Source organism: Bactrocera tryoni, chromosome 3 (genome assembly GCF_016617805.1).
Source record: "Bactrocera tryoni isolate S06 chromosome 3, CSIRO_BtryS06_freeze2, whole genome shotgun sequence".
In the NCBI taxonomy this organism is placed as follows: domain Eukaryota; kingdom Metazoa; phylum Arthropoda; class Insecta; order Diptera; family Tephritidae; genus Bactrocera; species Bactrocera tryoni.
The window spans coordinates 22,072,875-22,092,034 of record NC_052501.1 but is presented as its reverse complement, the minus strand read 5'-3'; the positions used below and the strand labels follow the sequence as shown (position 1 = coordinate 22,092,034).

The 19,160-nt window shown below is 35.3% G+C and overlaps 1 protein-coding gene across 2 annotated transcripts in view; it reads right to left on the bottom strand.

Moving 5' to 3' along the window:
• Positions 1–19,160, bottom strand: part of LOC120772083 (semaphorin-2A-like) — a 258,240-nt gene that overhangs the window by 25,244 nt on the left and 213,836 nt on the right. Inside the window, exons 5-9 of one of the 2 annotated variants that reach the window (XM_040100480.1) lie at positions 13,446–13,514; positions 12,692–12,799; positions 7,647–7,784; positions 6,563–6,695; positions 4,707–5,063 (exon numbers count right to left, since the gene is read on the bottom strand). In XM_040100480.1, coding sequence (XP_039956414.1) covers positions 4,707–5,063; positions 6,563–6,695; positions 7,647–7,784; positions 12,692–12,799; positions 13,446–13,514 — 805 coding nt within the window. The remainder of the gene's footprint in view (positions 1–4,706; positions 5,064–6,562; positions 6,696–7,646; positions 7,785–12,691; positions 12,800–13,445; positions 13,515–19,160) is intronic. The other variant, XM_040100482.1, reaches the window with a different exon arrangement.

Here is a 19,160-nt window from a genome sequence, read left to right as displayed (position 1 = left end):
GATCAACCCATAACCTTCCAAAGATGGATTTCGACAGTTACTTCCATGAGACAATATCATCAAGACTAAAGGTTTAGCAAGGCAGGAGTATACTTTCTCAATCAATAACAGTGGGTGCAATGGGGACTTCGGATCTTCTTGATATATCTTTCTCTATCCGTCTACCAAACTCAGTTATGTAGGCTCTTCCAAGCGGAAGTTTTTTGGAGTTCTACTGTATAACTACGGTGAAGGCTTTAAGGTCATTGACTGGTCAACTTCACTTGTTCATTTTTTGGGTTTCCGGGCATGGACTTTCAGCAACGAAAAAGTAGACGAGTTGGCCAATGCAGGAACCTCTCTAGGCGAATGCCAGGCGGAGATATTACCGTGCCCGGTAGGAACGACCAATCTAACGCAATTTAAACAAATAGTTTTGAGATATTTGGATGGAAAACCATAACCAAATGCAATATAGTAAGGCAGATATATCCCAAACATGACAAAACAATTAAGGTGTTTAAAAAAACCATAATGAAGATAAGTATAATAGATTTATTGAGGGCAAAAAATGGTGTGAACCCAACTATGAAACGAGAAAGCAAGCAAAATTTACAGGTTATATGAATAGTGTATCAAAATTGCGCTCTAGCACTAATTGAGCCGGAAGGGCTGCACTTCTACGTACCTAGATGAGTAAAACACATCGCAACTAAGTAATCATCACTAATTCGAATACGGAACTTTCAGCTCTCTATACAATTGTTGTCAGAGAGTTAATTGTCAAGTCGATGAAAGTTAACACAATTATCTAGAATCGATTCCGGATACACAACTCTTGTTTTGGAATTGTGGTTCCTTTTTGTGTTAAAATGGTGCCGCCATCGTTTCCTATACATTTTCTAATTTTTTTCTCTTCTCTCACCTAACTCGGTTTTTGATAGAAATATTATTTATATGTATACTAACTCGTTAGCTTCTGACAGGAGCGTACGCAAATGGGGTGTTTTAGAGATTCAATCGTCATCGACGATATTGCTTATTTAATTCGTTAGCATATCCATTATCTTTTGAGATTGATAAATGAGGGAAGGGAGAGCTCGGGAACAGTCGTTCCGAGGCTCGGTCACACTTCGAGCACCTGCTCGGAGCCCTTCGGGATCGCTAAAGAGAATCAAAATAATAAAATTAAATTTTATTCTAAATTAAATTTGCCGCATAGACAAGTAATTTATAATATCCTATCTTCTCAATCGATCCGAACTGAATAAAATGTGCTTAAGGTTAGTGTTTGATTTCATAGTTTAAGAGTCTACCCCTGCCAACAATATAACATGTAATTTGGTATAAATATTTATCTATAATTTCGGACATATTTACAATTTAAAAATTATTTTAACAAAGTTTCAGCAAGATTTTGTGTTGATAACATTCATTGAATTTCAAAAAGATAACAAACTAATTATTTATATATGATACTACTTAGTATTAATTGCTAACGAGGTTCTAGGTATGATTTTACTAAACATATTCTATAACAAAAAATAAAAATAAAAAAATTCTCTAACAAGATAACTCAAAATTATATTATGTTATAGAATTGGATTAAACAGCATTAAAAATAATTAGATTATTTCATTTCATGTCTCCTTTTTACATATTTTTTATTTAGTATGTTGAAATCAAATGCCAAAACCCATCACTTTTGTGTTATTTTACTCCAATCCTCATTCCTCATGCGGAGAAATATACGTTCTCTGCCTCATGTATTGTCCTAATTACTTTCTCTCATCAGATTTACGTTCTTTATAAAAGCGTTCTCTGATATTCAAGAATACTTTTTTTTCTAATTAGAACTTATCTAAATCTTATAATTATCCCTGTCACCCTTTACTGCATACTTTTAGTTGCAAAAATGAACGAAAACAAAAATAATTTTAAACTTTCATCATCCTCCTTCCATATTCTAGTTAATCCACAACCCATTTCCAATTCTTCCTACCATTCACCTCATTGGAGGTTCCGCTATTTCAGTTGCTTTCAAGCGAACGTCGCGTACGGTTTATCTCTAACGTTTATCCTGTGCAGATTGTCTTATTATAAGTTAATTCATGATTTGTGTTTTAAAAAAAGTGCAAATTAGTGTAGAAATGTGTAAAGTTGTGTTCTCCTCAGTAAATAAGTGCTTTTGTGTGCAGTTTTCTATAAAGTGTTGTGAAAAATGTCAGAACAGTGTGTAGTGTTAGTGAAGTGAAAAGATGAGCAGCCAGCAGCAAAGCTGCGCTGCCCTGCGCCAAGCCAATTCGCAAATTAGCGACGCAGAGAGCGAGCAGCAGAGTTGTTTTACTCTCGCGTGCATGTGCATATGGAAGTGAGCAAAGAAATGGGTGAGTCAGATGATTTGAATTTTTGATTAAAATTGTTAGCATTAAAGGGTGATAAAATAGTTAATATTAATAGTAAAAATATATATTGAATATATTTATATAAAGTAATGAATGAATTATTGATGAAATAGTTGAAAAATAGCTTATTATACGAATTTTATTTTATTAAATTAAATTAGTTTTAATTTATAAATAAAAATAACACAAATAAATTGAAATAAAGAAATTCAAGAAATCAATAATATATTAGGCAAATTATGATATTTGTGATTACTTGGCACTAATTTAAAATAACTACTTGTTTCTAAAGCGGATTCTCGTGTTTTTTCGATATACATATATACAAAATATATAAAACTGTTTTAGTATTAGTCACAAGTTGGGGGTTTCAACTCTCAGGAGTGAGGATTTGTTAAGTTATGAATTTCAAATTTTTGAAATTAACTTGTATGTCCATTTGTCCTTTCTTAAGAGGTTACCTCGTGTAAAAAATAGCTTTTTTCAAAAAAATTGTTTCTCATACATGTATATAAAATGAGATATTTTATTAGAATTTTTTATTATTAGAAACATAAACTATTAGCAAAGAAATTCTGAAGTTTTTGAAAAAACATATTTTAAACTCTGCCATTGTGACGTTATTCCGGTGACCCCTCGGCAAAAATGCGCCCGCGTTGGCAGGATAACTACTTACAGAATCATCGAAGGTGAAAAAAACGTGTTTTATTTAAAACTTTAAATTAGAACTTGGACGGAGGAAAAAAACTGAAAATTGGATTTTTGGCAGACATTTTTTTCAAAAAAATTAAAATTTCAGTGATAATTTCACTTATTTTTTTTTTAAGTTGTGATCGTATCAATTTCAAAGTTTGAAGATAGAGCAATATTTTATATATGCTTTTCAGTGACTTGCATACAAATTCAAAAATTTGTATTAAAGCGTTATATCCACTTATGAATTTCAAACGATCCATTTTTTGTTAAGTGTATGGAATCTGCATATATTTGAGATTATTTTCTTAAAATTTGAAGTTTATCCGCCATATAGATCTGTGTTATGAGCGTATTCATTAGGAGATTTCCGAGCAGTCGAATAGGCTTCCAAAATTTTGAACGCGTTTTTCCCGAAACGCTGTTTTTAGTTGTTTAATTTCTCTTAAACCGATTAACTCGAAATTTTCACAGGATGAATTGTCTTTAAGAATAAAAGCATTTTTTTGGAAGTCGCCAATTTGTCAAAAATAAAAGTAATGATTAGTACTTTTTGTTTTTAGACTTGAGATAATATTAAATAAAAAGATCTGCATCTGCATGGAATCCGAAACACGTATTTTCTGATTTGCAAGTGAATATAACCCGTATCGAAAATATGTATTTATGTGAATTTGAAGTTTCATTAGTTCCAACTCGAATTACTGTTAGTGCAGCACATTGGGTTTTAGCGTATAATATTATACCACACACTACACATACTTTCCGAAAAAATCTTGAACCATTCTGAACTTGATTATCACTCTAAAACAAAATATTAATAAAATTTGACGAAATTCAAGAACGAGGTCTGGTCTACTATTACACATTGAGCTTGATTTTTTATTAAATGACCATGCCTAATTCATAAAACCCGTTTTAACCTAATAAATTAATATAATTTAGTATAATTTTAATTTAGCCTTAAGAAAATACAATATATCACCATCTATCACTTAAATTTTCAATTTGCTTTTCCGACATTTCGCATCTGAAAATCTCCAGCTAAACTTCTCTAACGTGACGGAGCATTTTTAATTTCAATAAAAAAATATCTCCACACACGTTTTAAATTTATCTCCAATACCTTTTTAATTCGCTTAGGAATCCTATCAATTCTCCTAATGCAATTTCAGCAAGATATATACGTAAGTATATATGATTCGAAATTCCTTTGAGTGTGTATATACATATGTGCATATGTACATATATGAATGTCGTAATATTGGCAGTCAGAGCGCTGAATATACACATATATGCTTTCTTACCTTCAAATCCAGCAAGCACATATACATTTGTACACACACATACACAAGCATAAGCTTTAGCGCACAGCTCGCCGGCGCTATCAATACAAGCGCACTGGAAAGGCAAGAATAATTGCCGGTGTAATAAATCTAAGCGTACACAGAAAAAATATTTAAAAAAAGCAACGAAATTGCAAATAAAAAACTTCACGGAAACGAGCATGTGAAAAACGAAAGATTGCTGCCGGCAACAGACACCGCATTTGCGCCACTCCCACCACACATTCGCGTCTAGGCTGTTTTTTTTGCAACCCCCACTCCCCTTAACTATAACGCTACTCACCTTCGAAGGCCGCATTGATGTCGCGTATGTCGTAACTGCACACGGCCGAGCCGACAATGCCGTGTGTGTTCGTCGTGAAGGTGGCATAGAATTTGGTGTCATCGTTTGGCATTTTATAAACCGATTGTATTTCATTGAAGTAAAATGGAAATTCGCTGGAGATGCTGCAATTGATGCGCGCCTTCAGGTAGGTCGCCCAATTTTGGCTGATCATATATTTGCCGCCTCGATCGTTCTTGCAGACACGTGCGATGCGTGAGTAAATCGCCTTGCCGCAATTGATGTACTCGACAGCGTGTTCGCGGAAAAAGAAGTACACATATTCGCCCACATCGAAGGATCCAACGAAATTTGGTTCTAGATGAGAGAGCGGAGTAAGGAGTATTATGTGAAAAAGTTGTAATAAGTGAAAGAAGGTCTTATAATTTTCTTTTTTCTTTGATTTTTCTTTCATATAAGGCTAATAAAATTAATAATATATTTTTTTCTTTAATCATTTGGAATGATTCAGTTCCATATGTCAAGCCTTATCCCATTTTAAGGTCATTCCTGTTAAATTTCTGCATAAAAAGTAAATTTTCCAACCATTTTTTACTCAAACGATCCCAGTTTGTTTGATAAATTTCGTAGTTTTCTCCCATTTTATATAACGGAATTCATTATAGCGAGAAAAATATACAAACTATGCCAAAGTCGCTTTATCGCTCTCAAATATATGCAAAAGAAGTCGCCTGTACCTATTCTTATAATAAAAAAAGATACGACGGAATAATCTCTGCCCTGATTAAGTACGATCCTAAGATATTTATATTATATTTACTATTACTATCGGAAATATATTGTAGCCAGTTCAGGATAACCAGTTTCCCTTCAAATATACTATAAATATATTCTTGTTGCAAGCCCTTTTATACCTAACTGTTTCGTGATCTCTTTTCTTTATCGTAACGTGATATGTATCAAGCACCAGAAAATATCGAAGATCTGCTATACATCGAAGGAAATTTTAGGAGTCCAATAGAGTTAAGCAAAATTGTTCCACAAAATACATTTACACCTTAATAATATTCTTTTAAGAACAAAAATTTATTTAAAAACGTTCTACAGTACAGAAGTTGACGCTAAAGTCTTTGCAATATATAAAAATAATAGTATTAACCGTTTGAGAAGTACGAGGTTTTGGGACTGAAATTTTAAGTTCAAAGCAATTTTCGCCTAAAAGTATGTAGTAACAGTATGTAGCGCAGATTTTAGATGAAATTCTATAAAATAGTTATTTTTTTATAGGTGTGAGCTTAACCGCTAATGCTGTATAAGTTCGGAGAAATAGTTCCTTTTAATATTCTGTATTATTTACTTATGTGGCGAAGGCCTTGAAACATAAGTTTTTACTAGAGCTACTTAACTTTCTATACCACGTTCGATTGTATGAAAAGTCGGACAATTTTTCTATGAAGTAAACCTGACATGTAGTCTTTACGAATGACCTACTTTGTCTGTGTCAATATTTTTATATAAAACAAAGCAAAACATACATTCTTCCAACCTTAACCATACCTTAAAGCTTCTTTAAATCTGTACTAATATCTTTTTCAATTCTTAACCATTTCTTCTTCTTCTTTAAATCTTTACTATTTCCTTAAACTTTCACACCTTGCCACATAGACTTACTGCCAATGATAATGGTGTAGTAAATTACGGCAACACCTAATGCCATCTATTCAACTATAACTTCTAACCCATTAAACACTAAACTAAGAAGCTAGAAAATAAAAAAATAAACGCTAAAAAGAACGAATAAATATACTTTTCCAATATACATATGTATGTATATACAAAATTATATTTATACTCACTATCAAGCCATTTGGAATCATATTTCACGGTGCGTTTGAAATTGTGCTCCTTCCGACCGGATGTGAAATTATACAAATCCGAACGGAATATAACCGAATCAGCCTTGGTAAATTCAGCATTTGTGCCGGAATACTGCAAACGTAGACGAGAGCGAGCGGTAAAGGGAAGAGACGCAAGCGAGCAAGCAGAAAAAACAGGCGCATTAGTGCTAATACAATAATAGTTGAAGCAAAAAACACAAAAAATCTAATAAAATTCAAAGGAAAAAGGTTGAAAGAAAATGCACGGAATGCTGTCGTCGACGACTTGGACCGCGCCGATGTCAGGGCCAGGCAGTAAAGTGTAAAATTAGCGCGCCATTTTGGCAGAATTCGAACTCGAATTCGCCATTGCGGCCATGTCAATAGTATTATTGTGCTTTAGCTGATTTTATTTTCACAGAATTTGCCGCTTTTCAATGCTTTCTTTGCTGATTACACACCCTTTGTTCCTTGAACGTGTCGTGGTAGTCATGACCACGGCACTAGCGATGTTGTTTGTAGAAAAGAAAGTTGGTTGGTGAAAAAAGTTGGTTGATAGGAAAGAAAGTTGGTTCGGTTGGCTTTCTACCTTTTGCGCTTCCGTTCTTTGTGGGCGTATAATTTAATTCGCTCGTACATTTCTTGACACATTTTAAAATCGTGCGGTGCAGTGCGGTGCGACGGGTTATGCGCCGGAAATGGCGGCCATTGCCGCAGCTGTAAAGGACATGGCCAAAGCCGCATTTTGTGTTGGCCTTCTTTAGCAAATTTTATTACACAATTGACATTTTTTTCTTCCGAATTTTTTCTCTTTGCGCCACTTTTCGTGGTTTTCTTTACTTATGCTTCCACTTTAATGGCATTTTCGTAAATTTTATTGTTGTTGGCATTGAAGTTGGCTGGTAATAAGCGCGCATACAGCACGTATACCAGCAGTTACCTACAGCATGTTTGTTGTACTTACAAAAACAACTACACACATTTTTTCGGCTTCCAATTTCGCAGCTTCATATTTTCTTTCTACCTTTTTCCTCGGTTACTTTATTTCTCTGCCTTAACTTACCAGCGCTGGTAATCCGAAGGCATTGCCTTTCTCCACATAAACTGCTGTGGAGTTATCGGCGGGATCGTAGGGACACTTGCCAATGCCTAAACCGATGCCCGGCACGTATTCCGATCTGGGTAAATGTGTTAAGTTCGCCTGCGGGCCAAATAATATGGATAAATATACGTGAGTACGGAGTACGGAGCGCCATGTCGTCGTCAGCAATTTCAATGTTGTTGAGTTGTTGTCGTTGAGTTTTGGTGAAGGCATTCAACCAGCAGCACAACACATCGGCAAAGAAAAACAAAGTAAACGCATTAGTTGGTGTAGGGAATACAAATAGACGTAAAGGTGGCAAAAAGGTAAACACCCGTTTGCGTTGTTTTGCTGAAAGTTTGGTTGTTCATGTTGTTGTTTTTTGTTGTATTTTTACTTATTTCCTTGACTGCTTGTAGAAATTAAAGGTTAACGCTACTGACAGTGGCAATTACACATTGATGATTTTTTTGAAGTGTTTTGCTCAAAAAGTTAGTGATCATGACTTAAAAAACTTTCTTTGATTTGTAAGGGTTAAGCCCTTAAGAAAGCAATATTTCTGTAATTATAAGATCCCCCTGTTGAGGTCAAGTTTAAGACATATATTTATATCCTGAGCAGGGTATATTTAGTTTGCCGCGAAGTTTGTAACGCCCAGAAGGAAACGTCGGAACCTTATAAATACATATAATATATAAATTCGTCTGCCCATCTGTCTGAAAACACGCTTTAGTCCCTTAGTTTTTGAGTTAGGGCTCTGAAGTTGCTGACATACCAACTAAACTGTCAAAATGAAGTACTTGTATGGACAATTTGTTTAATTTACGAGTTACCATGAAATTTGCAGTTATCATATCGGTATAATATAAAATTGTTTTATAGCCGCCTTACAAAATAAATCAAAAGGATAATATTTTCTTTGTGTCTCAACCCGATTGAGTAGGATTTTCAAAAACTCGATTATTCTTTTTTGGCTTGAAGTATACTTTATGGTCCTAAAAACATTACTTAATTGGTATAATAGCGGAGAAGAAAATGTTTCTATGTATAATCAGATGTAGTTTCGAAGCCGCTCTGAGGTTAAACATGGTTTTGCTCAGAACTGCACTTTTGAAATCGGCCGACGATGTCATTCGAAGCGTATCTAACGCATACACTTCAAAGTCCATTGTTTTATGAAAAATTACTGTATAGCTATAAACATACATATTTTGCTAGAAACTATTATGTATATAAGGTCAAGTTTGTTGCTTCAATTCTGAAAGTATGCGTTCTTAGAATAAACATTGTCTTTAAAAGCACTTTCGAAAGAGGTGTTTCTGAAGACTGGCACAATATGTATATTTTTTTACACTAAAATAAGTCTTAAAGACACAAATTTCATTACTTTTCTCTATTCAAAAAAAAATAGTTAAGCTTAGAACTTCTTCGATTGATTGCGGCTGAGCTGTTCAAATACGGTGGACATGAACTGATAGGAGCATGTATTAGTTTCCTTGTAGAATAGGGTCTCATGAAAACATGCCCGAAGATTGGAATTTAAGTCTACTCTGTCCTATCTTCAATCTCAAAAACCTCACAATCTGCGCTAACTACCGTGCGATAAGCATTCTCAACATCGCATATAAGGTTCTATTGAGCGTACTGTGTAAAAGGTTAAAACTCACCGTCAGCAAACTGATTGAATCTTATCACTTTGGCTTTAGACATGGAAAATCAACAACTGACCAGATAATCACCAAATTCTAGCAAATACCCATGACAATAGGATCGACGAACAAAGAGCGAACTTTACATAGCACTCATCATCCCCGTCCTGCTATGTAGTGCAGAGCCGTGGACGATGACAACATTTGACGAGTCAGTGTTACGAGTTTTCGAGAAAAATGTTCTGCTGAAGATTTATGGTCCTTTGCGCATTGGCAACGACGTATACCGTCGACGGAACGATGATCCGAATGGATGAAACTACTCCACCCGTTAGAGTATTCGACACAGTACTCACTGGTGAAGGCAGAGGAACATTTCCACTTCATAGGAAAGATCAGGTGGAGAAGGACCTGGCTGCACTTGTAATCTCCAAGTGGCACCAAAAGCGCCGATAAAGAAGAAACAGAAGTTCTTTCAGGGCACTAGACTTGCCGTCGCCAGCGATATTTTATGGTTTTTTTTTAATTTTTTTGTTTTTGAGCTTGTTGATGTACTATTGGCACCGACGTATAAATATTAATACTAATTTCCCCGAAAAAGTTTCTTATTTAAAGAGGTGAAAAGGTTTCCAAGAGAGACAGAGAGAAAGTTATATTTTATTCCAGAAGTCTCTGCATTTTTTATTTTTAAAATTAAATCTTTCATTGGAACACATTTTTGTTAGAATTTATTATTATTTTCGCAGAAAATAAAAAAATGAACTATTTACAAAAAATTTATTATTCTAAAAAAATTTAGAAATTCCATAATGAAATTTGCACCATTTCACACATAGCTGAGCGCATACCTAATCGCTTTTGCTATAAATTAAGCAACTAAAACCGTTACAAATTCACAGATTTTCATTACACACATGTGCCGGTGTATGTGTGAATTAAGCTAAGGAGCATTAAATAAATTTCCTCAACGCAATTAAATCGAAGACATTTGCCACATAGTGACTTTAATTTAATGCTAAACATTGCCACGGTCCTGACCGCCCAACTAATCTTCGACCATTGTTTACACACAAACACACACGCATGTGAACTTAAGCACAATCTAGCGAAGTGTGAGTGCGTTGTATGCATATGTGTGTGTGTTTGTGACCTTGCTTTGCGGCGCAACCAACTAATCCAGGTTTATTTGTGCTCATTTATTACACACACCACACACTGCTGCCCGAAATACGGCAAATAGTGGATATGTACACTTGTCCATACACATGTCTGTACATTTGCGTTAAGCAGGAGGGGTTTGTTTGATAAGCGGGAAGTATGTATGAGCAGCGGGAGCGGTGTGTGTGTTAGCATTTTCGGCCGCACCGCATATTAGTTTGCCAACAAAACGGCCAAAAGCACACATGCCACTGCGGCAACAATGCCAAACAAATGAAATCAATGTACAAATGTACCCCGACAATGCCACGTACCGTTAGATATACACCTACAAGTGCCTGTGTGTATATGTGTGTGTGTGTTGACAAATATATTGGGCAGTTGTGGCTACACAAAGTCAACTGCTAGCGCCATAAAATAACAACAAAGCGCCTGGCCTAAATTGTATGCGATTCCCTACATTCCTCTAGATATAAGTATATATGTATGTATTATTGGCACACAACAACATAAACAACCAAACAATGTCATACAAGTAGATTCTTCAATTGCTCAGTTACATATATTTAAGCATACTTAAAACTAAATATTTACTATATACATACTTATTTATATACATACGTACGTATTGTATATTAGGGTGAATCAAAAAGAATTACATATTTTCAGTTGCTTGGTATTCTGAAAACTAGGGTTTTAGACATGTCTATAAAAATGGCTACAAGTATGAACTCTTAATTGTAACGGCAATTTCAACTGCCTAAAGGTTTTCTATTTTTTTTCTCAAAAATAATGTTGAAAAGTGGGTGTGCCCCTCCCCCCTCTAATAAGTTTAATGTACATATCTTTTAAGCCACCGAAATTGCAACAACCAAATTTGCCTTACGCAAATAATATCAGAGCTAGTACCGACAGTGTAAATATGGATGAAATCGGACGATAACCCCACCCACTCTCCATTAAAAGGCACTGTTAAAAATTACTAAAAGCGAGATAAGTCAAAAACTAGATATGCCCGAGACATTAAATTTAATCCTCGTAGTGGTATAAAAGAACTTTATACGACCTGGTATCAAAATCGTACCGTGGGCGTGGTACCACTCACTTTTAGGTGAAATCTCTTATCTCGAGACCCGTCGAACCGATTTCAACAAAATTTGGTTCGTAGCATTCCTATGACATTTGTATCTTACAGTGTGAAAATGGGCTAAATCGGACTACAGCCCCGCCTACTCCCCATATAACACAATTTTAATTTACATTAGAAACTTTGATTTTCCAGTATACAAATCAAGAATCAGTTAATAGTGTATATCAAAATACAACTTCGCAAGAATAGTGTTTTCGAGATGTGTCTCCTGATGACCAAAATTTTTCTAAATGGACTCAATACTGTTCATGTTCCAAGGTACCGAATAAGGGGACCCCAGTATCTATAGTTGAGTTTTTACCATCAGTCAATGTGTGAGATTTATAATTGAAATTCAGTGATAATTATTTCCTGGCAATGATATATCTGTCTATCAAAAATGGGTTGAATCGGGTCAATACTTCTCTTAGCCCTTATATACCTAATACAGCAATTTTCGAACTTCCAGATGGCTTTGTACCGCATATATCGGCTATACGTGAGTTATCTTAATAAAATTAAGGGAATGTGTTTTTCTCATAACGGTACATATTTGTACTTAGAATGAATAAAATCGGATGAAAACTCGCCCTTGACACCATATAACTAACAAGTCTTATCTACCGCAAAGTTCTTCCCTGGTTTTAGTCCTTGCACGTTGAAAGAGTATGAAATGTGCATTTATACCCAAACTTAGCCTTTCCTTACATGTTTGTTGTTTCCGTTTTTTCCTTGATTTTTGAAGAGGGATATCTCTTAAACGTTTAACTTTAGCGAAAAATTTTGTGAGAATTCTAAAAGAACTTTTTGCAGAGCACTCAATTTCCTGATCTAAACAAGGAGTTATATTTCCAAGAAGTTGGAAACGGTATATGAATATCCGATGATTAGAAAAAAATAGAAGCCTTTAAGGGGAAAATCCTCTGCTTACAAGTAGGAGCTATTACTTAGAGAGATTTTCGTAGAGATGTCAAAGAGCCTATTTTTTAGAGTACCAAACGAAAAAAAAAATAATTTTTTGGACCCACCATACGAAATACATATATACAACTATGCAGACAATTAATGTTTGCCCCATTATCTATACTCACATTTATCACGTAGTCCTTCGGATTGTGCGCATTCGTGCCGCACACATACAGACGCGAGCCGGACTCCATCGGTTGTATGACGCGTATGTGATTGCGGCATTCCACCTTCTTGAAGAAAGTTGTCGGTCATGGGGGTGTGTGTGTGTGTATCGTTGTTGTTGTTGTTGTCGCCATCATTTAAAGTTGTTGTTGGTCATATTGTTTTTGTAATTTTCGTATTATTTTATTTTCGTTGCACCAAAAATGAAAGTTAAAGCACACACACAAAGCAAAGAAATTGTGAAAACAACAATAGCAAAAACACAAATGAAGTAGGAAAATATAACGTTTGTAAGTTATGGGGGGAGAAAGAGAGAAAAAACACAATTGTATATTTGTTAAAAATTTCCAGTTAAATTTTAATTGCCAAAATGTGTTAAAATTTTATTGGATTGTTTTTGTTGTTAATTTTGAAAGTTTTTCGCTTTTTGTTTCATACACTTGTGTTCTTTTGTTTAGAGAGTTGTTATGTAAACTACATATGTAAGTGGTTAGTTGGGTAAATGAATATATGTATGTGAATGTTGTTGTTTTATAATGGGATTTATGTTTTACATGCATTTTAATTTTAAATTGTTAACTAATTTAGGTTTTTACGTGATAAAGGTCTACATAGTTATGTTTATTACATTTAAATATTTTATCTGTTTAGTTTTTTTGTATCGTTTCCATTCATAGTATTAGTTAAAATAGTGTTTTGCATTCGTCAACATACCTCTCGTTTGCCTTTAGAAACACAACTGAGTATATCTGAACCGGATGGTTCCAGTATGAGCACATCACGCTGCAAATAGAGAAGAGAGTGAAAAGTGGTTATTAGATTTATTGCTATGCTATTCTATAATTAAACAAACAAATTGTTGGAAAGTTTAGTCTGACATTTTAAATAAAGAAAAACCCACTTCAGATAACAGCAATTTGAAACAATAACTCTTTTTCCTAAATAATATATTCATATATCCGTATATCTTTAAAGAAATAACACAGAAACTTTAAATTTAATGGAGGTGTTTCTTATCACTCAAAAGAACATTTTTTGGCATTTATTTTACGAAGGTTATCTCTTTTAAATGTTGGCCGCGGCTACGTCTCAGATGGTCCATCTGTAGAGTCTAATTTTCTAATATTCGATTACTCTTTCGATCATTTCGACTGATAATTGGCGAATGTTAGGCGTGATGTTTTGCCTGAATCAAAGCAGGATTGGTCGCAAAGACTTTGGACTTTACATAACCCCACAGGAGAAAGTCTAACTGTGTGGAATCACACTTTCTTGGTGGTCAATTCACCAGCCAAAAACTTGAAATTATCTGCTCACCGAAGTGTTCTCTCAACAATTCCATTGATTGATGCGATGCGTGGAAAATGACGCCGTCTTGTTCAAACCAAATGTCGCCGAGATCCCGAGCTTTAAGTTCAGGCATCAAATAGATTAATCGGTTATCATGGCACGATAACGGTCGCCAAAAAGAGCTGGAAAAACCTGATCTTCTTGGAGCTTTTCAAGAGCCCATAGAGTGAGGGTTGTCGCTGGCTAGTTCTTGCAAAAAAAGTATTTTGTACGCTTTAATTTAATTTAATAAATTAAGATCACGACGTAAAATGCGCCATACGTCAGTCAGTCCGAGTTGTTGCAAACGGCGCCGAATCGACTCTCCACGGTCTTAGTGTACATTCTGAGCTACGGCTGCTATATTTTCTTCACTGCATAATGGACGTGTTCTATTCGGTCTAGCATTAACCAATAATGAATACTGGGCCTCAAGATGGGTGATAGTTTTGCGAATAGTACGCTCAGTAGGCCGATTATGTTGACCATAAGTTGAGCGAAGTGTGCGGAACACATTATTTACAAAGAAAAGTACCTCTACTTGGATCACCCGTTACGTATAACCGATAGGTAGTTAAGGACAAAAACGTTAAGTTGATGTTGTTGCTTTGTCAAATTTGCTCTAAGATGTACACAGGGATATCTAAAATGAGTTGGTTTACATTCTAACAATAACTGGGAAAAGAAAAAATAGACATTCGTTCAAAAATTTTTAGGTTCTATTTATGCGGTGGAAGCACTTTCTCCTGCATAGTTCAGCCTTTTGCAAGACTGAAGCTGAACCTTCAGCGAACCAGAAGTCATAACCGAAACTGGCATCGGCTACCACAATAAATTTCTGATCGTTTCAAAGCACTTTGTCGATGTATGAGAGTTTCTTCTACAAGTATATTATCGCTAACTAGAAGACATGACTTCAAACTTGGCAAATAATCTAATTTTAGAATATACTACAAGATATTAGTAAATTTATATTTGTAGAGAGTAATATATATACATTGTTTTTAAATTTTTTCTATAATTTTCTAAATAGTATTCATAGTATTTATAAATTCTTAATGGTTGTATACACAATACGGGCTCTGCATCGCATCCTGACATCATATGTGACTTTACTACGAAATTTTTTTTTAATCCTAATATGTACGTATAGATTTAATATCAGTAAAAGGTTCACACAATCAAAAGCCCTCTTTAAAAATATTTTTATGATTGGCGCTGATTTATAAATATCTGTATCGAGAAAGAAATAAAATGTGTGTTGTTTATTCCTCTTAATGTAACCCTTCCTTTTACAGTGGCTAAATTGATTCTGTTTTCTCCATGAGTAAGCCACATGTAGTTAATTTTTGGGAGCCTGTTGCATTCCTTTATTATCAGTACAAGGTCAAGAATTTAGGACCCTTTGATGTTGGTTATTAAAGAAAGAAAAAATCAGGCCAAATCATAGATATTAGTCGAGTCGTAAGTTCACATCTCAACCGTGCTTTTTCTACTTAAAGCTTTAATAAAAGCAGCTGGCTTAGTATACTTTTACATGAGTTTTACTTGACTTTAATATTACTGAAATAATTTCCATGAAAGAAATTATGGCCTATATGAAGTGTAAGCTGAGTGAGCGTATCACAGCTGTTACCTACATTTCTATTAAAGTATTATTTGCTATGCCAACCCACACGTTCGTAACGCGTCTACTGACTTATCCAAATCACAAAAATATTTTTCTATAAGAACAAATTCATATTATATGAAAATTCATAACGCACGTCCACTTAAAGTTGCATAAGCAAGCGTAGGGACAGACAGACGGACACTCGACACACTTTCTTATGTTGTGATAGTCAATTCCGTTAGCACAGATATTGGTATGACTCAATAAAAGCTGTTGTAGCCACACACGCGCAAAAAAAAATGTTTAACAAATATTATACAAAACATCAGGGTCTTAGCAGAACACACACACAAATATATATATGTGTATGCGTTTGTGTGCGTAAGACATGTGAATATGGACAGCCGTTACTTATTGTGTGTTTATTTAGCACTACTTGCATGCTTTCCTGTCTGCCAGTCAGTATTTGAAGTCTGCCGCAACTTGGATGAATGCCGCCCGTATGTGTGTATGTGTGTGTTTGTGTATAAAGGATATATACTTAGTGGAGCAGATACTCAAGTGCAATGGAGGATATCTTCTCGACGCTCGTACGCCAACTTCAATTCAGCACTTGAGCGTTAGTATCTCTACTAGCTCGCACTTATCGCTCGGCTTAATACCAAACTGCTGCAGCAGAGCAAGAAAAACTCGAACGGATGGACGAGGCGAAAAAAACTTACAGAAATGAAAAAGTTGAGTGCTATCGAGGAGCAAGATGAAAGATGCAGCACACACATGCACACGTACTAGTCTGCATGTGCTGGAGCGTCTGCTGAGCTAAAGTAGTAAGAACTTGCAGTTAAAGATAGAGAGCATAACAAAAACTGCAAGAACAAATTGTGCGAGGCATTGGCGCGTTGCGTAGCGAGTTAAGGAAAAAACTCAAACTGAAATGTGGCAAATGAAAAAGTAATAAAAGCTGAACTTGAACTAAAAACGGAAAAGGATATTGATAGTTGAAGACGAAGTCATTAGACTGTAGTGAGTGCACTCCTACACGCATATATGAAGTTTTCCTTACACTTTTCTCGAAGCCAATATCCTCTTAGTACATTTTTTTTGCTCGTTTTTGTTTCTTCTACCCACTTTCTACTTCTTCTACCCTCTTTCTCCATCGTCTCACTTCTTCAAAACCATTTTCTTGCTGCGTCCTTCAACTTCATCTTACTTTAAACTCCTCGCTCGCTTACCCAAATGCGATAATGGTCCGTAATGGTGGGAAAAATATTGCCAACCGATTGGCGTCAGCGGCCAGTAATACAGCTCAGAGACCAGCGTAGTCGATACACAAACAAAAAAATCAAAAAAATCGAAGAAATAAGTGTGGAAATGAGCAAATGAAATGGCGACTCAATTGGTCGGCAAGCAATCGAAAATGCATAGGCAGTCAAGCGCCAAGTAATAAGCGTTCAGCAAAGGAAGAAAGAAATCGGAAAAATCAGAAATCAGCAGACGCGAGGCAGCAGCAGTCACGTAATAAAACCAATGCACTGCAAAAGCAAAAAAAACAACAAGTAAAGTCTGAATATATAAAGCACAAATGTGTAGATGTATTAAAGTATTATCGAGCGTTCGAGGCGACAGCTGGCAGTGCCGTTATTTACAAGAGTTAAGAGGCCAACATACTTCCTGTGCCACTCCCGCTCTTCTGCTAGTAATTTCGGTCAGTTACTTAAACACACGAGTTTTTTTCCTTGCGAAGTTCTGAAACAAATTTTATATATTACAGCATCGATGGCCGCTTCAGAAGTGCGGTACGGGAAGGGCAGACACCGGCGCATGCAAATTGTGTGAACAAAATGCGAGAGCAAGAGCGGCATAAATAAATGCTGATGGGCGTAACCGTTGTAAGGTCGTAGCTTGTGTGCTTCCGGGCAATTTGTGCATTTTGCATTCAAATACATTTGCACTTTATACTTTTAAGCGTATTTTGTGGCATAAATTATGGCTTAAAGGTGTTTCTCTTTTTTCGTAATGTGGTTGGCCTCTCCGGGGCAAATGTAAATTTGATTACAAATTGTTGAAGGATAAGAGAAAATTTTAGTTTATGCTATTTTAGGAATATTACAGGTTTTGCTGAATTTTTGGCGGGGAAAATATGAAAGAGCTTAAAATATTACATCATTACATACAGAAAAGCATCCAACAGTAAGAGTAAAGCAATATTAATTGAATATTTTTTATCAGCTGGAAACTTTTTAAAACGAAGTAAAAATAGAAATTTATTTAAGAAATCCATTTCATTTCAACGAATATTTTTTTGCAAATTTTTATTATTCTACGCTAAAGGAATATGTAAAGAAAGTCATACGATTTTTGCATTCCTGTACATGCACGATGTATTTAGTTGATTTGTTATACCTTCTAGACACCTAGTCCCTCAACAGATAGGCAGTTTTCTAACTAAAATTTTATAAATTGCCTGCTGAAAGGATGCCGGAAAACTTGATATTCAATATATGAATTGAAAAGCAGATATAGCTATAAATTTAAATAGTACTACTTCAGGGATGAAATACTGATTATAGCGACCCTCAAACTTTTCGCTAACATTTTTGTAGTACGATTATATCCTTTGCTTTAATAGAGGCCTCAGTTACAGCGATCAACTCCTCATTCGATAAAATTTTCTTCTCAGCGAGCAATTTTTTGAGATCTGTGAACAGAAAATAGGTGCTGGGGTCCAGGTCTGCAAAATACCGTAGATGTAGAAGTTTCTGTCAACGTTTTCAATGAATTGTGACACGGTACATTATCCTTGTTAAACAAAACTTTCTTTTTCTTCAAATGTGCCATTTTTTGGCGATTTTGTCCAATAAACGGTATAATGCTGTCTAATATTCGATGTTGATGGCTCCTTCTTTTTAGTTATATACTTACATATAATATAGACACTATAGTATTGCCATTTATTTAGTCTTGCTGACTATTGCGTTTGTCGACGCTTTGGAGCGGTTCCATCGTGTGCCCTAAACTCGCATAACTATCGATCGGACTTGAGAGTGAAATGATGGAACCATGTTTCATTCATTGCCTCATATCGATGCAAAAATTCGAGTTTATTATGCTTGAACATCTCCAAACACTGGTCTGAATTATCAACTCGTCGTTGTTTTTGATCAAGAGTGAGCTTACGCGACACCCACTTTCCACAGAGCTTTCTCATACTCAAATATTCATTCAGTTGATATTTTTAGAGTGCCTGCTAGTTCGAACGACTTTACTTTACGGTCATCCAAAATTATTTTGTGGACTTTTTGTTATCGTCGTTAACAACTTCTGTTGGGCATATACTGCGTTCACCGCCTTCGGTGCTCATTTCACCACATTCAAGCTTTTTGTACCAATCATTGATGGTTGAATTTTTGGTGCAGTAATCGGAACCGATCATTCAAAAGCGCCTCCGAAAGGCTATTTGATTTTGTTAGAGGCTTTTTCTTGGCGGA